We start from the raw sequence: 22,764 nt of genomic DNA on the forward strand, positions 1-22,764 counted from the left end.
TGCCTACTATGTTTACGATAGTTTTGGAATAATTCTATGGTTTTTGATGACCAGGCCCATTGTCATGTGTTGTTACTGTGGTAGTTTCACTGGGAGAAGATTGTTTTTGGAAAGATTGCATGTTGTGTAAGTACTGTGTTGCATGTAACTGTAAGTGTACGGCGTAACTGTGAGCTTCAGGGTAAAAAAAAAAAATAAAAATCGGAATTTCAGTAAGGGGGCGCTAGCTGAAAGTATGAGGGTGCAGCGCCCCTGTTCCCTGGTTAAGAAAACCCCTCGCTGTATCGATATTAAAAAGTACAGTATGGATATTTTTTAGGTATTTATTCAAGTGCAGATATTGTGGAGGTTCATTTTGGTTTTTTGGTTTTTATTTTTTGTTTATATGTTATTTACTATTATTTAACCCTCTTTTATTCAATAATTTGTTCCTCTGTTGGAATTGCACGAAAATCCTGTTCTGATGTTAATTATGAACTAATAGAATCTGAACATTTGAACAGGATCTGAAACTGGAATGTCTGGAAAACAGAATTTTTAGTTTTAACTTTTTTTTTTGTGTGTGCAGATTTCTGGTGTAATTCAATTCTTCAAGTAAATAATCATTTTAGAAAAAGAAACAAACAAAAAATTGTCTTTTTAACAGTATTGTGATATATCGTGATATATTGTATCATGATCCTAGTATTGTCATTTGTATCATATCACCAGATTCTTGCTGATACACAGCTCTAGTAAAGTAAAAGGAACAAGTTTTTGTTTTTTTTTGTTTTTTTTTAGAACATTAGAATATCACTGTAACTGTTGCTGTTATTGTCTTGTAATGTCATTTGGAAATTACCAAAAATAATCACTTACCCAATAAAGAGTTAACGTTTAGTATTAGGTTTACAGCTATAAGTAAATCAGTTTGTTTATTGTATAGAGAAAAACCTTTGAGACATATAGTGTATAAAAACATGGTTACATGTTCAAGAAAATACACCCGATGATCAACTGTTTTTTTTTTTCTGTTTTTTCCTATGAAATATAAGTCAAGCGCACACCGAAGCGTATTGTACGGGAGCGTATTGCATTCACACACACAAAAAAAAAATTCGGTTCTGTTTTTCTGGATTAACATTAGACAATGATCTCGTAAAAACAGAGAAGAAGTTACTTTTTTTTTTCAGAAAACAGTATCTTGATAATTCAGAAAAACAGAGCTGAATTAATTTTTTTTGTGTGTGAATGCAATACGCTTCTGTATGTACACATGTGAACACTGAAACGGGTCTTATTTGTTTCTCCAGTTATAGTTCATGTGCACAAACATAAATTAAATTGCAATTTGCAGGATTGTTTTTTTGTACATTTTGTAAACATCAATTTTTCTGTGACAAAGCATAAATACAAAACATTTGCAAGTACACAAGTCTGCTCTGCACTGTCTTCTTTTGTGTGTGCGTAAAAGTGCCTCAAAAATTCAGTTAGTTCTCCCATCAGTGCATGACAAAGTAAACAAACAAACAAACAAACAAACAAACAAACAAACAAACAAATGAAACTGCGACAGGCAGTGCGTCTGCTGGAGGCCTTTGAAACAGAACTGTGGTCCATATGTTCACACTTCATCATCTGATCCTAGTCATTTTCTCTATTTGTAAAATGGAGGCAGTTAGGGTCGAAAACTGGATTTTGTGAAAATCCTGACCTTGAGTTTGACCTTTCAACAGGGTTCCCACAGGGCCTTAAAAGTCTTAAATGTACTAATCTGCATTTAATACTGTTGAAAACTATTTGAAATGTATTAAATTTGCTATATTAGGTCTTAAGTTATGAGGCTGTGCTGTGTTTAAACTAGTGCTGTCAGAGGGTTCAAGTCTTTAATCAGATTAACTACAGGGGTGCTGTGGATTAATTTAGATTAATCCTGATTGAATATCATTCATTTTTAATCCATATTAATTGAGTTTCATTTGGCACGAGCAAACAGACTCTAGAAAGAAGAGAATGCACAAGCACTGAACGTGTTTATTCAACACTTTGAACAGTTCCAACCAAACCACTTGAAACAAAACAAACAGCTGTTCTGTCTGGTTCGGGTTTGTTCTCTCATATTTCCATCCAGAAGGAAAACGGGCTGTTTACTGTCTAACATCTTTATGGGTCGGTTCTGCTGGTTCTGCTCTTTATGGGTCGGTTCTGCTGGTTCTGTTCTTTATGGGTCGGTTCTGCTGGTTCTGCTCTTTATGGGTCGGTTCTGCTGGTTCTGTTCTTCCATCTTTATGGGTCGGTTCTTCTGGTTCTGCTCTTTTTGGGTCGGTTCTGCTGGTTCTGTTCTTTATGGGTCGGTTCTGCTGGTTCTGTTCTTTATGGGTCGGTTCTGCTGGTTCTGCTCTTTATGGGTCGGTTCTGCTGGTTCTGTTCTTTATGGGTCGGTTCTGCTGGTTCTGCTCTTTATGGGTCAGTTCTGCTGGTTCTGCTCTTCCATCTTTATGGGTCGGGTCTGCTGGTTCTGCTCTTTATGGGTCGGTTCCGCTGGTTCTGTTCTTCCATCTTTATGGGTCGGTTCTTCTGGTTCTGTTCTTTATGGGTCGGTTCCGCTGGTTCTGTTCTTTATGGGTCGGGTCTGCTGGTTCTGCTCTTTATGGGTCGGGTCTGCTGGTTCTGCTCTTTATGGGTCAGTTCTGCTCTTCCATCTTTATGGGTCGGGTCTGCTGGTTCTGCTCTTTATGGGTCGGTTCCGCTGGTTCTGTTCTTCCATCTTTATGGGTCGGTTCTGCTGGTTCTGCTCTTTATGGGTCGGTTCTGGTGGTTCTGCTCTTTATGGGTCGGTTCCGCTGGTTCTGTTCTTCCATCTTTATGGGTCGGTTCTGCTGGTTCTGTTCTTTATGGGTCGGTTCTGCTGGTTCTGCTCTTCCATCTTTATGGGTCGGGTCTGCTGGTTCTGCTCTTTATGGGTCAGTTCTGCTGGTTCTGTTCTTTATGGGTCGGTTCTGCTGGTTCTGCTCTTCCATCTTTATGGGTCGGGTCTGCTGGTTCTGCTCTTCATGGGTCGGTTCTGCTGGTTCTGCTCTTCCATCTTTATGGGTCGGGTCTGCTGGTTCTGCTTTTTATGGGTCGGTTCCGCTGGTTCTGTTCTTCCATCTTTATGGGTCGGTTCTGCTGGTTCTGTTCTTTATGGGTCGGTTCTGCTGGTTCTGCTCTTCCATCTTTATGGGTCGGGTCTGCTGGTTCTGCTCTTTATGGGTCAGTTCTGCTGGTTCTGTTCTTTATGGGTCGGTTCTGCTGGTTCTGCTCTTCCATCTTTATGGGTCGGGTCTGCTGGTTCTGCTCTTCATGGGTCGGTTCTGCTGGTTCTGCTCTTCCATCTTTATGGGTCGGGTCTGCTGGTTCTGCTTTTTATGGGTCGGTTCTGCTGGTTCTGTTCTTCCATCTTTATGGGTCGGTTCTGCTGGTTCTGCTCTTTATGGGTCGGTTCCGCTGGTTCTGTTCTTCCATCTTTATGGGTCGGTTCTGCTGGTTCTGTTCTTTATGGGTTGGTTCTGCTGGTTCTGTTCTTCCATCTTTATGGGTCGGTTCCGCTGGTTCTGTTCTTCCATCTTTATGGGTCGGTTCTGCTGGTTCTGTTCTTTATGGGTTGGTTCTGCTGGTTCTGTTCTTCCATCTTTATGGGTCGGTTCTGCTGGTTCTGCTCTTTATGGGTCGGTTCCGCTGGTTCTGTTCTTCCATCTTTATGGGTCGGTTCTGCTGGTTCTGTTCTTTATGGGTCGGTTCTGCTGGTTCTGTTCTTCCATCTTTATGGGTCGGTTCTGCTGGTTCTGCTCTTTATGGGTCGGTTCCGCTGGTTCTGCTCTTCCATCTTTATGGGTCGGTTCTGCTGGTTCTGCTCTTTATGGGTCGGTTCTTCTGGTTCTGCTCTTTATGGGTCAGTTCTGCTGGTTCTGTTCTTCCATCTTTATGGGTCGGTTCTGCTGGTTCTGCTCTTTATGGGTCGGTTCTTCTGGTTCTGCTCTTTATGGGTCAGTTCTGCTGGTTCTGTTCTTCCATCTTTATGGGTCGGTTGTTCTGGTTCTGTTCTTTATGGGTCGGTTCTGCTGGTTCTGTTCTTCCATCTTTATGGGTTGGTTCTGCTGGTTCTGCTCTTTATGGGTCGGTTCCGCTGGTTCTGCTCTTCCATCTTTATGGGTCGGTTCTGCTGGTTCTGCTCTTTATGGGTCGGTTCTTCTGGTTCTGCTCTTTATGGGTCAGTTCTGCTGGTTCTGTTCTTCCATCTTTATGGGTCGGTTCTTCTGGTTCTGCTCTTTATGGGTCAGTTCTGCTGGTTCTGTTCTTCCATCTTTATGGGTCGGTTCTTCTGGTTCTGCTCTTTATGGGTCAGTTCTGCTGGTTCTGTTCTTCCATCTTTATGGGTCGGTTCTTCTGGTTCTGCTCTTTATGGGTCAGTTCTGCTGGTTCTGTTCTTCCATCTTTATGGGTCGGTTCTTCTGGTTCTGCTCTTTATGGGTCGGTTCTTCTGGTTCTGCTCTTCCATCTTTATGGGTCGGTTCTTCTGGTTCTGCTCTTTTTGGGTCGGTTCTACTGGACAAACTGGCCCAAATGCTTAGGCAGACGTTCAGACTCATTCTGCTGCAGATTAGTTAATTGCGTTCATATTTTTAATCAGATTGATCGTGGTGATGGATTAATCCACACTCACACATTCATTTTGACAGCCCTGGTTTAAATGTGTCCAAAGGTTCCACGCTGCACACACAGTAACATCAGTCCACTCAGTTCCACTCGTTCCAACCTGATAATTTATACTGAAATTAGGAACCAGTTATCGCTAACTTTGAAGCTCCAGGTGAGAAATGACTTGGAACGTTGGGAATCAAGGTGTTGGATTAAATAAATACATGTTCCGGAATTCAAGGAGTCAGGAGTTTTGGATCAGTTCAGTGTCCGCCTAGTGGGAGTGGGGGTTTGGAGTGAACCTTAGTGGTGGTAGAACTTTCAAATACTTGTGCATTACTTCAGTTTGTGGCTGAGGTCCTTGTTCCTTATTCCACTCTTTCTGCACAACTGTTACATGTATGAAGTCAGTGATGTCAAATGGACACTGCTGGTAGGCTGGCTGATATTCTGCTACCTACAAGTTATTTCTGTTGGGGACTAAAAACAGTTTATACAAATAACCAGGCTTTGTTGTGGTTCTGGTTAATATGTGACGGACCCTTCATGTAAAGTGCATTAGCTAAAGCTGCTCACCTGTGCAGCTCTGCTCTGCTCATCAAACCAGAAGTCCATTTTCTGCTTGGATCACTTGTTTCATCTTAGTCTTGTTTTGAGTAGGGGTGGATATCAGCAAGACTCTGGTGATACGATACAAATCACAACACTAGGATCATGATACGATATATCACGATATATCATGATACTGTTAAAAAGGCAATTTTTTGTTTCTTTTTTTAAGATTATTTCCTGGAAGAATTGAATTCCAGCGGAAATCTGCACAAATACTAAACACATTTTTATTTGATCCCAACAGGAGCTAATGTTCTATCACCAAATGTTCCTGTGTTCAAACTGAAATTCCAGTTTCAGATCCTGTTCAAATGTTCAGATTCTATTAGTTCAGAACTAACATCAGAACAGGATTTGAGTTCATTCCAAACAAAGGAACTCCCATCTGCCTCTCAGACAGAAAAAAGTGCTTTCAGGATGATTCAAATAACCATTATTTAATAAAACAGTGTTAAATTATACTAATATATAAAATATAAACAATAAAGAAAAACTAAAATTAACCTCCACAATATCTACATTTGAGTAAATACCTAAAAATACTGATACAGTACCCTCGATGCATGAGGAAAAAACAAAAGTCTATGACGTGTCCTAACAGTATGTGTGAGTGTGTTCAGCCTCAGTGCTGTCCACATGTGAATGTCATCCACACATCTGTTGGTTCGATTGTTGGTTAGCTGGACTGACTTCCTTCTCTCACATCATGTTCCTTTCTCCATTTTTCCAGAAGTCGAAACTTTACAAATGTCTTAAAACACCTAAATGTCACTTAACTCTTTCATGCCTGACGTCCACATGTGGACACATAAGCCACACTGACACTCTGAGCCCTGCAAAGAAAAGGTCAGGTGGTGATCCCACCTTTGTTCCAACACTGTCTGAGTTCCAGAGCCAAGACAGAGGAGGAACAGAGCTGAGACAGGCTGGACGTTTACACAGCAGACCTGTGGTACAGGATCAGAGGGGGGGGGGCAGCGTTTAGTGGGACGTAGAACCTGTGTGTCTGAAAGACCCAGAGCATAGCCATGTTTCTAATGTTTCTAACCTCTGAAGTCTGGCACCGTTCCACAGATGGTAGCATGGGTAGAGTCCTATAAAGACTTTCACAGCTTTACCCACATATATGTAAAAAAAAAAAAAGAAACAACTGTCCATCGCAAAGGACATCTCATAAAAATTTAAAAAATACATCTGAAAAAACTGTTGCATCACCATGTTTCCAATAGAAGCAATTATTTCATGAAAAAACAAGGCTGTTAGTCTGGACCTTAAAGTTAATCTGACAAAAAGATAATATATAGTTATAGTTACAGTTATAGTTACAGTTACAGTTATATAGCTATAGTTAAAGTTAGTTACAGTCATAGTTACAGTTATAGGTACAGTTATATAGTTATAGTCCAATCTTCAGGAGGAGTACATACACGAGATGGACCGATGTAAATACTGAAGTTTAGCAGCAGGAGTGAACTGTGGAAACTGTCTGGGCTGAGCTTTGAGTCCGACAGCAGAAGGTTTTACACTCACACTTGTGTCTCCACAGGATGCATGGTATTTCACCAACAACATCACAAATGAACTGACAAACGAAACTGGAGAGGAGGGCAGCGGCAGCAGCAGCAGCAGCAGCAGCAGCAGCACAGTACCGCAGACCACCACTCCAGGGGGCACCACACCACTGCCAGGTACTACATGGAACTTGGACTGAAGATTGAACTCCAATCCTGTTCTGATGTTAGTTGTGAACTAATAGAATCTGAACATTTGAACAGGATCTGAAACTGGAATGTCTGGAAAACAGAATTTCAGTTTGAACACAGTTGGAACATTTGCTGATAGAACATTAGATCCTGTTGGGATCAAATACTAATGTGTTTAGGATTTGGGCAGATTTAGGATGGAATTCAATTCTTCAAGGAAATAATCATTAAAAAAAAAAAAAGAAACAAACAAAAAATGGCCTTTTTAACAGTATCATGATATATCATATCATGATCCTAGTATTGTGATTTGTATGGTATCACCAGATTCTTGCTGGAACACAGCCCTAGTCACAACAGTCTCAGGTGAATTGAATGCATGGCCTGTGTTGTCCACCAGAGGGCAGGTTTGTCAACACTCATAACCCACTTGTCTCTGTTTCAGCTCCAGATCAAAGCCAACACCACACATCCTGGGGTAGGACTGGCCTCATGTACCTGTCTGCTGTGTGCTCTGTTCTGCTGCTCTGTACAACAGCTGTGATTCATACATGTGGAGTTTTACCTCTGCCAAGGAGGTCCTGTGTTTGTCAGTGTGGGTCTGTGTGTGTGTGTGTGTCTGTGTGTGTGTGTGTGTGTGTCTGTGTGTGTGTGTGTGTGTGTGTGTGTGTCTGTGTGTGTGTGTGTGTGTGTGTGTCTGTGTCTGTGTGTGTGTGTGTGTCTGTGTGTGTGTCTGTGTGTGTGTCTGTGTGTGTGTGTCTGTGTGTGTGTGTCTGTGTGTGTGTCTGTGTGTGTGTGTGTGTGTGTGTGTCTGTGTGTGTGTCTGTCTGTGTGTGTGTGTGTGTGTCTGTGTGTGTGTCTGTCTGTGTGTGTGTGTCTGTGTGTGTGTCTGTGTGTGTGTGTGTGTCTGTCTGTGTGTGTGTCTGTGTGTGTGTGTGTGTCTGTGTGTGTGTCTGTCTGTGTGTGTGTGTGTGTGTGTCTGTGTGTGTGTGTGTGTCTGTCTGTGTGTGTGTGTGTCTGTGTGTGTGTCTGTCTGTCTGTGTGTGTGTGTGTGTGTGTATGTGTCTGTCTGTCTGTCTGTCTGTCTGTGTGTGTGTGTGTCTGTCTGTGTGTGTGTCTGTCTGTCTGTCTGTCTGTGTGTGTGTGTGTCTGTCTCTATCTGTGTGTATGTGTCTGTCTGTCTGTCTGTCTGTGTGTGTGTGTGTGTGTGTGTGTGTGTGTCTGTCTCTATCTGTGTGTATGTGTCTGTCTGTCTGTGTGTGTGTGTGTCTGTCTCTATCTGTGTGTCTGTCTGTCTGTCTGTCTGTATGTGTCTGTCTGTCTGTCTGTATGTGTCTGTCTGTCTGTGTGTGTGTGTGTCTGTGTGTCTGTCTGTCTGTCTGTCTGTGTGCAAGATAACTCAAAAAGTTCTGGATGGATTTGGATGAAAATTTCAGGAAATGTTGATACTGGCACAAGGAACAAATGATTACATTTTAGTGTGTGTGTGTGTGTGGGGGGGGGGGGCACTGATCTGACTTGGCAGAGGTCTGTACTTTCCGAGTGCTTTTCTAATTATTATTATTGTTATTATTATTATTATTATTATTATTATTATTATTATTATCATTATTATTATTATTATTAAATGTGGAGGCATATATTTTCCGTTGTAGACTGTAGACTAGAGTTAATGTGTTGGACTCGTTTTTCCTTGTTGTCCTTTACCATCATGTGATTGACATGTGCTGGACTTGGTGAATGTCTCCGCCTCTTGTCATAAATCCAGATTTCCAGTGAAAGTCCTGTTTTACTCCTGTTGACGCTGACAGTGCAGTGACATCCTGTGCTTTCCGTGGCCTAAGCGCTGCTAACTGTCCGTCTGGCTGTAGGTTATGTGATCCTGGTGCTGATCATCGTGGTGGTCGTGGTTCTGTGTGTCATCCTCTACTTACTGAGGAGAGTGTCCAGGGTAGGAAACACCGGCCGTTTGGAGACGTCTGTCTACAAAAACTGACAGGGTCACGGAAAATACATGCAGATAACTAAATATCTGCAGCTCAGACATCTTACCAGTTTTTTCTGACGTACTTGTTCGTTGTTTTGTTTGTCCAGACGTACTCGTTCGACCTCCAGCGTCCGAGTCCGGCCCACAACCTCAGTGAACCGATCGGAACCTTCGAGCCAGTTTACTTGGATGACCTGGGTGTGCATGGGTGGAAATATACTCAGAATATTGGGATTTATGTTTTTTAGAAAGACATCCTGACTAGGGCTGTAAGAAAATATCGGTTCTGCAATATATCGCAATATTTCATTTCATAATACTGATAATATTAAAAAGTACTGTATTGATATTTTTAGGTATTTTTTCAAATGCAGATTCAAGATTCAAATTTATTTGTCATTTCAGCATATAGAATACACAGAAATGAAACATTGTACTCAGGTCCCCGACTGTCAGCAGTATTTAGTAAATAGTATAAATTACTGATAAAATAATAAAATACTGATATAAATAGTACTAACAATACCCCCCCACCCCTAAAAATTACTTATAAATAACTAAAAAGTTTTATTTCTAAAGTGCCAACTTAAAGTGCATTCCAGGCTCAGATATTGTGGAGGTTCATTTTTGGTTTGTTTTCTTTTGTGTTTATATTTAATTATTCTTCTTTAACACTCTTTTATTCAATAATGTTGGTTCCTTTGTTTGGATTGAACTCCAATACTGTTCTGATGTTAGTTGTGAACTAATAGAATCTGAACATTTGAACAGGATCTGAAACTGGAATGTCTGGAAAACAGAAGTTCAGTTTGAACACAGTTGGAACATTTGCTGATAGAACATTAGATCCTGTTGGGATCAAATCCAAATGTGTTTAGGATTTGGGCAGATTTAGGATGGAATTCAATTCTTCAAGGAAAAAAATCATTTAAAAAAAAAAAAGAAACAAAAAAATGGCCTTTTTAACAGTATCGTGATATATCTAGGGCTGTGTATCGGCAAAAATCTGGCGATATGCTACAAATCACCATACTAGGATCACGATACGATATATCACGATATATCATGATACTGTTAAAAAGGCAATCTCTTGTTTGTTTCTTTTCTTTAAATGATTTTTTCCTGAAAGAATGGAATTCCATCCTAAATCTGCCCAAATCCTAAACACATTTGTATTCGATCCCAACAGGATCTAATGTTCTATCAGCAAATGTTCCAACTGTGTTCAAACTGAAATTCTGTTTTCCAGACATTCCAGTTTCAGATCCTGTTCAAATGTTCCGATTCTATGAGTTCAGAACTCACATCAGAACAGGATTGGAGTTCAATCCAAACAAAGGAACCAACATTATTGAATAAAACAGTGTTTATTAATAATAAATAACATATAAACAATAAAGAAAAACAAACAACAAAAAAAATTAACCTCCACCATATCTGCATTTGAATAAATACCTAAAAAATATCCATACAGTACTTTTTAATATCGATACAGTATTGTGAAATGAAATATCGCGATATATTGCAGAACTGATATTTGCTAACAGCCCTAATCGTATCATGATCCTAGTATTGTGATTTGTATGGTATCACCAGCTTCTTGCCGACGCACAGCCCTAATCCTGACTCTGGGTTTGTGTTTTTCAGATCGTCCAGCGCTGAAAGACCAAGTCAACAGCAATGAACCTTCAACTCCATCGACAGCCAACGGCACCAGGTTACAGGCTGAGGAGAAGAGCTCCAACGGAGACGGTACAACCTCACACACGTGTTGTGTTTCTAAAAGTCCAACGTTCAGTATTTTCATGTCTCAAACTGCAGTGTATCTCAACTGCATTAAATACAGAGGCTGACATGTGCAAACGAGCTTCACATACACAAACGACTTGTATATTAAAAGAACACACTGTGTATAAGAAAACAAATGTTAGAGGAAAACACAGCAAATTCACAAAAGTGGTGTAAGAAATAGGGCTGTGTATCTGCAAGCATCTGGAGATACGATACAAATCACAATACTAGGATCATCATACGATATATCAAGATATATCATGATACTGTTAAAAAGGTAATTTTTTTATTGGTTTTGTTTCTCTTTTTAATAAATGGAAATATATATCCATAGAAATCTGCCCAAATCCTAAACACATTTGTATTTGATCCCAACAGGATCTAATGTTCTATCAGCAAATGTTCCAACTGTGTTCAAACTGAAATTCTGTTTTCCACACATTCCAGTTTCAGATCCTGTTCAAATGTTCCGATACTATTAGTTCACAACTAACATCAGAACAGGATTGGAGTTCAATCCAAACAAAGGAACCAACATTACAGAATAAAACAGTGTGAAATAAGAATAAATAAAATCTAAACAAAAAAGAAAAACCAAAATGAACCTCTGCCATATCTGCATTTGAATAAATACCTAAAAATATCCATACAGTACTTTTTAATATTGATACAGTTTTGTGAAATGAAATATGGTGATATATTGCAGAACCAATATTTTCTTACATCCCTAGTAAGAAAGGCGTGCTGCAGAAACTGAAACAAATGCCAGAAGCAAAGGCTGCACATCCACTCCCAGAACAGAAGTGTTCCAGACCTCCAGAGGCAGCGCTGACGTAGTGCTTGTATTGGTGCGTTGTGTTTGATTTGACAAACCCCATCTTCTTTGGACACCTGCTGGTTATTCCTGGCAGAAAAGTATACAGCCAGTCCCATTAGCAGGGGGGTAAGAAAATAACGGTTCTTCAATATATCGCAATATTTGACTTCATGATACTGTATCGATATTTTTAGGTATTTGTTCAAATGCAGGTATGGCAGAGATTAATTTTTGTGTTTGTTTTTTGTTTATCATACTGTTTTATTTCTATATTCATATGAGTATTTTGCTGTGTTGTTTCTATACTACAAAAGTACTATTGTGATATTACAGGTCATACATGTAGTTTTTTTTAATTGATAACGGTTATTTCAAGCATCCTAAAAACAATTTGAACTGTCTGAAACAGGCAGATGTTATTTTTTTTATTGTGAATCCACAAAAATAATGTTGTGATGATTCAGAGACTGAACACTATGTATTCTTGTTGCAAAAGAATACGAACAGTTAAGCAGAATCTGAAACTGTAATGTACAGTGGCCCAGAGGTGACACAGCCCAAAAAATTATCCACTATTATCCACTATTTAAAAATATTGTAATTTTCACTCAAGAATATGCTCGACCAATAGGAGCTAAGAGTTACACAAACAGAATGGTGTAATCCAATCGCTCAGATATGAAATGAAAATAAAAACCGTCAAATAATGACAGGACTGACAGTGTGTGTACTCACCTGGTACACAGCACAGGTAAACTGGTGCTGTCTGTCTGGGGTTCACCACCCCAGTCCGCAGGGGTGTGGCGTTCAATGCCCATAAAATAAAATTGTAATTAATACAATTAAACAGTGTGAGAGATTTCAAGTGGAATCACACACTACATCCATTAACTCTGTTACACTGAGTTTACACCCAAGAAACAGACAACGGAAAGAAGAACAGTTTATGATGGAAGGTCTTCAGAATATTTTAGAAGTTTAAGGCCAAATGTAAAAAAAAAAAAAAAAAAAGACAAATAAACAAAAAAAAATACCTTTACGTCTCTGTGTACGGAAGCGTATTGTATTCACACACAAAAATAAAACTGGCTCTGTTTTTCTGAATTAATGGGATACTGTTTTCTGAAAAAATAAAAAATTCAGCTCTGTTTTTACAAGATAGTTATCTTGTTAATTCAGAAAACAGAGCTGAATTAGATTTTTTTCAGAAAACAGTATCTCATTAATTTGGAAAAACAGAGCCTTTTTTTTTAACTTACTTTTTCTCGTAATTACAAGATAATTATCTGGTTAATTTGGAAAAACAGAGGCACATTTAGTTTTAGTGTGAATGCAGTCCACTTGTGTCTGTGTGCTCTCATGTCAAACATGACTTCAGTCCTTCCATCATAAACTGTTCCTCTGGCTCTTCTGTTGTGTGAGTGGATATGCAGCCTTTTCTTCTGGCATTTGTTTTAGTTTCTGCAGCGCTCCTCAGGTTGGTTAGTAACATAACTGAAAAAGTTATGGACAGATTTGGATGAAATTTTCAGGAAATGCTGATACTGGCACAAGGAAGAAATGATTCAATTCTAGTTTCTATTGGATTTCTTCTACAGGTCATACATGTAGTTTTTTTTAATTGATAACGGTTATTTCAAGCATCCTAAAAACAATTTGAACTGTCTGAAACAGGCAGATGTTATTTTTTTTATTGTGAATCCACAAAAATAATGTTGTGATGATTCAGAGACTGAACACTATGTATTCTTGTTGCAAAAGAATACGAACAGTTAAGCAGAATCTGAAACTGTAATGTACAGTGGCCCAGAGGTGACACAGCCCAAAAAATTATCCACTATAAGAAAAAAAAGAGAACAGCCCAAAAAATTATCCACTATAAGAAAAAAAAGAACAGCCCAAAAAATTATCCACTATAAGAAAAAAAAGAACAGCCCAAAAAATTATCCACTATAAGAAAAAAAAGAACAGCCCAAAAAATTATCCACTATAAGAAAAAAAAGAACAGCCCAAAAAATTATCCACTATAAGAAAAAAAAGAGAACGGCCCAAAAAATTATCCACTATAAGAAAAAAAAGAGAAGAGCCCAAAAAATTATCCACTATAAGAAAAAAAAGAGAAGAGCCCAAAATATTATCCACTACAAGAAAAAAAAAGAGAACAGCCCAAAAAATTATCCACTATAAGAAAAAAAAGAGAACAGCCCAAAAAATTATCCACTATAAGAAAAAAAAGAGAACAGCCCAAAAAATTATCCACTATAAGAAAAAAAAGAGAAGAGCCAAAAAATTATCCACTATAAGAAAAAAAAAGAGAACAGCCCAAAAAGTTATCCACTATAAGAAAAAAAAAGAGAACAGCCCAAAAAATTATCCATTGTAAGAAAAAATAGAGAAAGCCCAAAAAATTATCCACTATAAGAAAACAAAAGAGAGTAGCCCAAAAAAGTATCCATTATAAGAAAAAAAAGAGAAGAGCCCAAAAAATTATCCACTATAAGAAAAAAAAGAGAAGAGCCCAAAATATTATCCACTACAAGAAAAAAAAAGAGAACAGCCCAAAAAATTATCCACTATAAGAAAAAAAAAGAGAACAGCCCAAAAAATTATCCACCATAAGAAAAAAAGAGAACAGCCCAAAAAATTATCCACTATAAGAAAAAAAAGAGAAGAGCCCAAAAAATTATCCACTATAAGAAAAAAAAGAGAAGAGCCCAAAATATTATCCACTACAAGAAAAAAAAGAGAACAGCCCAAAAAATTATCCACTATAAGAAAAAAAAGAGAACAGCCCAAAAAATTATCCACTATAAGAAAAAAAAAGAGAACAGCCCAAAAAATTATCCACTATAAGAAAAAAAAGAGAAGAGCCAAAAAATTATCCACTATAAGAAAAAAAAAGAGAACAGCCCAAAAAGTTATCCACTATAAGAAAAAAAAGAGAACAGCCCAAAAAATTATCCACTATAAGAAAAAAAAAGAGAACAGCCCAAAAAATTATCCACTATAAGAAAAAAAAGAGAACGGCCCAAAAAATTATCCACTATAAGAAAAAAAAGAGAACAGCCCAAAAAATTATCCACTATAAGAAAAAAAAGAGAAGAGCCCAAAATATTATCCACTACAAGAAAAAAAAGAGAACAGCCCAAAAAATTATCCACTATAAGAAAAAAAAGAGAACAGCCCAAAAAATTATCCACTATAAGAAAAAAAAGAGAACAGCCCAAAAAATTATCCACTATAAGAAAAAAAAGAGAAGAGCCAAAAAATTATCCACTATAAGAAAAAAAAAGAGAACAGCCCAAAAAGTTATCCACTATAAGAAAAAAAAGAGAACAGCCCAAAAAATTATCCATTATAAGAAAAAATAGAGAAAGCCCAAAAAATTATCCACTATAAGAAAACAAAAGAGAGTAGCCCAAAAAAGTATCCATTATAAGAAAAAAAAGAGAAGAGCCCAAAAAATTATCCACTATAAGAAAAAAAAGAGAAGAGCCCAAAATATTATCCACTACAAGAAAAAAAAAGAGAACAGCCCAAAAAATTATCCACTATAAGAAAAAAAAGAGAACAGCCCAAAAAATTATCCACCATAAGAAAAAAAAGAGAACAGCCCAAAAAGTTATCCACTATAAGAAAAAAAAGAGAACAGCCCAAAAAATTATCCACTATAAGAAAAAAAAGAGAAGAGCCCAAAATATTATCCACTACAAGAAAAAAAAAGAGAACAGCCCAAAAAATTATCCACTATAAGAAAAAAAAGAGAAGAGCCAAAAAATTATCCACTATAAGAAAAAAAAAGAGAACAGCCCAAAAAATTATCCACTATAAGAAAAAAAAGAGAACAGCCCAAAAAATTATCCACCATAAGAAAAAAAAGAGAACAGCCCAAAAAGTTATCCACTATAAGAAAAAAAAGAGAACAGCCCAAAAAATTATCCACTATAAGAAAAAAAAGAGAAGAGCCCAAAATATTATCCACTACAAGAAAAAAAAAGAGAACAGCCCAAAAAATTATCCACTATAAGAAAAAAAAGAGAAGAGCCAAAAAATTATCCACTATAAGAAAAAAAAAGAGAACAGCCCAAAAAGTTATCCACTATAAGAAAAAAAAGAGAACAGCCCAAAAAATTATCCATTATAAGAAAAAATAGAGAAAGCCCAAAAAATGATCCACTATAAGAAAACAAAAGAGAGTAGCCCAAAAAAGTATCCACTATAAGAAAAAAAAGAGAAGAGCCCAAAAAATTATCCACTATAAGAAAAAAAAGAGAAGAGCCCAAAATATTATCCACTACAAGAAAAAAAAAGAGAACAGCCCAAAAAATTATCCACTATAAGAAAAAAAAGAGAACAGCCCAAAAAATTATCCACTATAAGAAAAAAAAGAGAACGGCCCAAAAAATTATCCACTATAAGAAAAAAAAGAGAAGAGCCCAAAAAATTATCCACTATAAGAAAAAAAAGAGAAGAGCCCAAAATATTATCCACTACAAGAAAAAAAAGAGAACAGCCCAAAAAATTATCCACTATAAGAAAAAAAAGAGAACAGCCCAAAAAATTATCCACTATAAGAAAAAAAAGAGAACAGCCCAAAAAATTATCCACTATAAGAAAAAAAAGAGAAGAGCCAAAAAATTATCCACTATAAGAAAAAAAAAGAGAACAGCCCAAAAAGTTATCCACTATAAGAAAAAAAAGAGAACAGCCCAAAAAATTATCCATTATAAGAAAAAATAGAGAAAGCCCAAAAAATTATCCACTATAAGAAAACAAAAGAGAGTAGCCCAAAAAAGTATCCATTATAAGAAAAAAAAGAGAAGAGCCCAAAAAATTATCCACTATAAGAAAAAAAAGAGAAGAGCCCAAAATATTATCCACTACAAGAAAAAAAAAGAGAACAGCCCAAAAAATTATCCACTATAAGAAAAAAAAGAGAACAGCCCAAAAAATTATCCACCATAAGAAAAAAAAGAGAACAGCCCAAAAAGTTATCCACTATAAGAAAAAAAAGAGAACAGCCCAAAAAATTATCCACTATAAGAAAAAAAGAGAAGAGCCCAAAATATTATCCACTACAAGAAAAAAAAAGAGAACAGCCCAAAAAATTATCCACTATAAGAAAAAAAAGAGAAGAGCCAAAAAATTATCCACTATAAGAAAAAAAAAGAGAACAGCCCAAAAAATTATCCACTATAAGAAAAAAAAGAGAACAGCCCAAAAAATTATCCACCATAAGAAAAAAAAGAGAACAGCCCAAAAAATTATCCACTATAAGAAAAAAAAGAGAACAGCCCAAAAAATTATCCACTATAAGAAAAAAAAGAGAAGAGCCCAAAATATTATCCACTACAAGAAAAAAAAAGAGAACAGCCCAAAAAATTATCCACTATAAGAAAAAAAAGAGAAGAGCCAAAAAATTATCCACTATAAGAAAAAAAAAGAGAACAGCCCAAAAAGTTATCCACTATAAGAAAAAAAAGAGAACAGCCCAAAAAATTATCCATTATAAGAAAAAATAGAGAAAGCCCAAAAAATGATCCACTATAAGAAAACAAAAGAGAGTAGCCCAAAAAAGTATCCACTATAAGAAAAAAAAGAGAAGAGCCCAAAAAATTATCCACTATAAGAAAAAAAAGAGAAGAGCCCAAAATATTATCCACTACAAGAAAAAAAAGAGAACAGCCCAAAAAATTATCCACTATAAGAAAAAAAAGAGAACAGCCCAAAAAATTTTCCACTATAAGAAAAAAAAAGAGAACAGCCCAAAAAATTATCCACTATAAGAAAAAAAAGAGAAGAGCCAAAAAAATTATCCACTATAAGAAAAAAAAGAGAACAGCCCAAAAAATTATCCACTATAAGAAAAAAAAAACAGAACAGCCCAAAAAATTATCCACTATAAGAAAAAAAAGAGAACAGCCCAAAAAATTATCCATTATAAGAAAAAATAGAGAAAGCCCAAAAAATTATCCACTATAAGAAAACAAAAGAGAGTAGCCCAAAAAAGTATCCACTATAAGAAAAAAAAGAGAAGAGCCCAAAAAATTATCCACTATAAGAAAAAAAAGAGAAGAGCCCAAAATATTATCCACTACAAGAAAAAAGAGAACAGCCCAAAAAATTATCCACTATAAGAAAAAAAAGAGAACAGCCCAAAAAATTTTCCACTATAAGAAAAAAAAAGAGAACAGCCCAAAAAATTATCCACTATAAGAAAAAAAAGAGAAGAGCCAAAAAAATTATCCACTATAAGAAAAAAAAGAGAACAGCCCAAAAAATTATCCACTATAAGAAAAAAAAAACAGAACAGCCCAAAAAATTATCCACTATAAGAAAAAAAGAGAACAGCCCAAAAAATTATCCACTATAAGAAAAAAAAGAGAAGAGCCCAAAAAATTTTCCACTATAAGAAAAAAAAGAGAACAGCCCAAAAAATTATCCACTATAAGAAAAAAAAAAGAGAACAGCCCAAAAAATTATCCACTATAAGAAAAAAAAGAGAAGAGCCAAAAAATTATCCACTATAAGAAAAAAAAGAGAACAGCCCAAAAAGTTATCACTATAAGAAAAAAAAAGAGAACAGCCCAAAAAGTTATCCACTATAAGAAAAAAAAAGAGAACAGCCCAAAAAATTATCCATTATAAGAAAAAATAGAGAAAGCCCAAAAAATCATCCACTATAAGAAAACAAAAGAGAGTAGCCCAAAAAAGTATCCACTATAAGAAAAAAAAGAGAACAGCCCAAGAAATTATCCACTATAAGAAAAAAAACAGAACAGCCCAAAAAATTATCCACTACAAGAAAAAAAACAGAACAGCCCAAAAAATTATCCACTATAAGAAAAAAAAGAGAACAGCCCAAAAAATTATCCACTATAAGAAAAAAAAGAGAACAGCCCAAAAAATTATCCACTATAAGAAAAAAAAATAGAACATCCCAAAAAATTATCCACTATAAGAAAAAAACAAACAAACATCCTCCACCTTTTCAATTAAAGGGGCGCTGTTTACCCAAAGGTTTCTTGCTTTAAAATTAAGGCCACCAGAAAAATAAAAGCATAGGCTGAAAATGTTGAAGTCCTTCAGCTAATGTGGCTAATGCTAAGGAAGTAACCCACCAGAAGTGGAGGTTGGTGCGCTAAAATTAAAGTTATTTTAAAAAAGTGGATAATTTTCTGGGCTGTTCTATTTTTTTTCTTATAGTGGATAATTTCCTGGGCTGTTGCACCTCTGGGCCACCGTAGTAATGTCTGTAAAACATTATTAATTTATTTATTTGTGTGTTTTTTGTACCGGTGAAGCCACATGTTAAAACTTTATTCATCCAAATGCTTCACTATAAGTTTTTCCAGGAAATAATCTTTTAAAAAAAAAAATAAACAAAACAAAAACTATCGCCTTGTTAACAGTATTGTGATATATTGCGATATATCGTATTGTGATCCTAGTACTGTGATTTATATTGTATCGCCTAATTCTTGCCGATACACAGCCCTACTCATTAGTAACACCTGAGCCTTGTTCTCACACTGCTAAGCTAACATTAACAAAAAAAGTCAAAGTTAGCTAGCACACCACATGCTAATTGTTCAATGAACAAATATTTAAAAATATTGTAATTTTCACTCAAGAATATGCTCGACCAATAGGAGCTAAGAGTTACACAAACAGAATGGTGTAATCCAATCGCTCAGATATGAAATGAAAATAAAAACCGTCAAATAATGACAGGACTGACAGTGTGTGTACTCACCTGGTACACAGCACAGGTAAACTGGTGCTGTCTGTCTGGGGTTCACCACCCCAGTCCGCAGGGGTGTGGCGTTCAATGCCCATAAAATAAAATTGTAATTAATACAATTAAACAGTGTGAGAGATTTCAAGTGGAATCACACACTACATCCATTAACTCTGTTACACTGAGTTTACACCCAAGAAACAGACAACGGAAAGAAGAACAGTTTATGATGGAAGGTCTTCAGAATATTTTAGAAGTTTAAGGCCAAATGTAAAAAAAAAAAAAAAAAAAAAAAGACAAATAAACAAAAAAAAATACCTTTACGTCTCTGTGTACGGAAGCGTATTGTATTCACACACAAAAATAAAACTGGCTCTGTTTTTCTGAATTAATGGGATACTGTTTTCTGAAAAAATAAAAAATTCAGCTCTGTTTTTACAAGATAGTTATCTTGTTAATTCAGAAAACAGAGCTGAATTAGATTTTTTTCAGAAAACAGTATCTCATTAATTTGGAAAAACAGAGCCTTTTTTTTTAACTTACTTTTTCTCGTAATTACAAGATAATTATCTGGTTAATTTGGAAAAACAGAGGCACATTTAGTTTTAGTGTGAATGCAGTCCACTTGTGTCTGTGTGCTCTCATGTCAAACATGACTTCAGTCCTTCCATCATAAACTGTTCCTCTGGCTCTTCTGTTGTGTGAGTGGATATGCAGCCTTTTCTTCTGGCATTTGTTTTAGTTTCTGCAGCGCTCCTCAGGTTGGTTAGTAACATAACTGAAAAAATTATGGACAGATTTGGATGAAATTTTCAGGAAATGCTGATACTGGCACAAGGAAGAAATGATTCAATTCTAGTTTCTATTGGATTTCTTCTTATTTCACACTCTTTTCTTCAATAATGTTGGTTCCTTTGTTGGGATTGAACTCCAATCCTGTTCTGATGTTAGTTGTGAACTAATAGAATCGGAACATTTGAACAGGATCTGAAACTGGAATGTGTGTAAAACAGAATTTCAGTTTGAACACAGTTGGAACATTTGCTGATAGAACATTAGATCCTGTTGGGATCAAATACAAATGTGTTTAGGATTTGGGCAGATTTAGGATGGAATCCCATTTTTCAAGGAAATAATCCTTTTTAAAAAAGAAACCAATCAAAAATGTCCTTTTTAACAGTATCATGATATATGCTGATATATGGTATGCTGATCCTAGTATTAGGATTTGTATCGTATCTCCAGATTCTTGCCGATCCACAGCTCTAATCAGCAAGTCCTCAAATCTAAGTCTGTGAACTGAGCATGTGAGCTGTGGTTGGTTTAGTTTGACCAGTTTGTTTCCTTGGCTCCAGCAGTCGCTCCTCCTCCTCCTCCGTCCTCACTTTTACTGACAGATGCCCACTCGTCTGTTCCAAGGTTCCAATAGTTTGGGAATTTTCACTCTTTAGTTTACTTTATTTAGTTTGGACTTTTTTTTCCTCTAATTCAGTTTGTTTGAATTAGTTTTTAGAGCAGGTTTGATAGTTTTTATTAGTTTTCATTATTTTCTAAATGCTTAGTTTTAGTATTAATTGTAGTTTTGTCGTCTCTTTTGCAGATTTCTGCTGGAATTCCATTCTTCAAGGAAATTATCTTTTAAAAAAAAACAAAACCAATAAAACATTGCCTTTTTAACAGCATCGTGGTATATCGAGATACACTATATTGCCAAAAGTATTCCCTCCCCTGCTTTGACTCACATATGAATGTCAGGTCCATCCCATTCCTAGTCTATGGGTTCAGTCTGACGTGGGTCCCCCCTTTGCAGCTCTAACAGCTTCAACTCTTCTGGGAAGGCTGTCTACAAGGTTTAGGAGTGTGTTCATGGGAATTTTGGACCATTCTTCCAGAAGCACATTTGTGAGGTCCCACACTGATGTTGGACAGAAGGCCTGGCTCTCAGTCTGCGCTCTAATTCATCCAAAGGTGTTCTATGGGGTTGAGGTCAGGACTGTGTGCAGGCCAGTCCAGTTCATCCACACCAGACTCTGTCCTCCATGTCCAAATGGACCTTGCTTTGTGCACTGGTGCACAGTCATGTTGGAAGAGGAAGGGGCCGGCTCCAAACTGTTCCCACAGTGTTGGGAGCATGGAATTGTCCCAAATGTCTTGGTCTGCTGAAGCATTCCCAGTTCCTTTCACTGGAACTAAGGGGCCCAGCCCAGCTCCTGAAAAACAACCCCACACCATAACCCCCCCTCCACCAAACTTTACACTTGGTACAATGCGCTCCCACAAGTATCGTTCTCCTGGCGACCGCTGTTGTGGAAATGTTCAACTGATAACCCACACACAAAGAGGAGGAGGAGAGAAAATTAGAGTTAAAATAAATAAATGCATTTATTGAGAAGTCAATCACAGAGAAACTCTGTAAGTGAAGTCTGATTAAACAGGAGAAAAACTAAAGATTATATAGAACCAAATTCAACCCCCTCAAACCATGATGTCATCCCTTACATACATCGTACCACTCCATACTACTCCTACTCTGCTCCGTGAAGAGGTCATGATGACCTCTTCACCCTAACCTTGCTTGGATCCTATCTGGAGTGCAGGCGCCATCCTCTATCTACACATTCAGACATTTAGGTGTTTGGGTTTTAACTCAAGGCAAGAACTCCGTTCCTGGGTCGGGAGTGTTACAGAGTGGTAAACATCACACATAACAATGACTCAGCATGTACTAACAGTATGAAATATAAAAAGTAGATTTTCCACCACACCGCCAAACCAAGACCCGTCCGTCAGATCGCCAGATGGAGAAGCGCGATTGGTCACTCCAGAGAAGGCTCCTCCCCTGCTCTACAGTCCAGTGGCGGTGTGCTTTACACCACTGCATCCACCGCTTTGCATTGCACTTGCTGATGTATGGCTTGGATGCAGCTGCTCGGCCACAGAAACCCATTCCATGAAGCTCTGTGCGCACTGTTCTGGAGCTAATCTGAAGGACACATGAAGTTTGGAGGTCTGTACCATTGACTCTGCAGAAAGTCGTCCACCTCTTCGCACTCTGCGCCTCAGCATCCGCTGATCTCGCTCTGTCAGTTTCCGTGGCCTACCACTTCATGGCTGAGTTGCCGTCTTTCCCAAACACTTCCACTTTCTTATAATCCAGCTGACAGCTGACTGTGGAATATTTAGGAGCCAGGAAATTTCACCACTGGATTTGTTCCACAGGTGGCATCCTATCACAGTTCCACGCTGGAATTCACTGAGCTCCTGAGAGAGACCCATTCTGTCCCAAATGTTTGTAAAAGCAGTCTGCATGCCTAGGGCTGGATTTAATACACCTGTGGACATGGAAGGGACTGGAACAGCTGATTCTGATTATGTGGATGGGGGAGACAAGACTTTTGGAAATATAGTGTATATTGTGTCGTGATCCTAGTATTGGGATTTGTATCGTATCACCAGG

At 37.1% G+C, this 22,764-nt stretch overlaps 1 protein-coding gene and 1 long non-coding RNA gene across 4 annotated transcripts in view; both read left to right on the forward strand.

Annotated features, from left to right (window-relative positions):
- LOC115438142 (putative protein TPRXL) overlaps positions 1 to 22,764 on the forward strand; it is a 37,990-nt gene that overhangs the window by 11,252 nt on the left and 3,974 nt on the right. For 2 of the 3 annotated variants that reach the window (XM_030161555.1, XM_030161553.1), the window contains exons 4-8: positions 6,815 to 6,956; positions 7,417 to 7,449; positions 8,843 to 8,922; positions 9,066 to 9,156; positions 10,606 to 10,710. In XM_030161555.1, coding sequence (XP_030017415.1) covers positions 6,815 to 6,956; positions 7,417 to 7,449; positions 8,843 to 8,922; positions 9,066 to 9,156; positions 10,606 to 10,710 — 451 coding nt within the window. The remainder of the gene's footprint in view (positions 1 to 6,814; positions 6,957 to 7,416; positions 7,450 to 8,842; positions 8,923 to 9,065; positions 9,157 to 10,605; positions 10,711 to 22,764) is intronic. The other variant, XM_030161554.1, reaches the window with a different exon arrangement.
- On the forward strand, positions 11,849 to 13,428 carry LOC115438163 (uncharacterized). Its single transcript, XR_003938041.1, has 2 exons — positions 11,849 to 11,899; positions 13,165 to 13,428. It is a non-coding gene; the product is annotated as an uncharacterized LOC115438163 (long non-coding RNA).

Source organism: Sphaeramia orbicularis, chromosome 18 (genome assembly GCF_902148855.1).
Source record: "Sphaeramia orbicularis chromosome 18, fSphaOr1.1, whole genome shotgun sequence".
In the NCBI taxonomy this organism is placed as follows: domain Eukaryota; kingdom Metazoa; phylum Chordata; class Actinopteri; order Kurtiformes; family Apogonidae; genus Sphaeramia; species Sphaeramia orbicularis.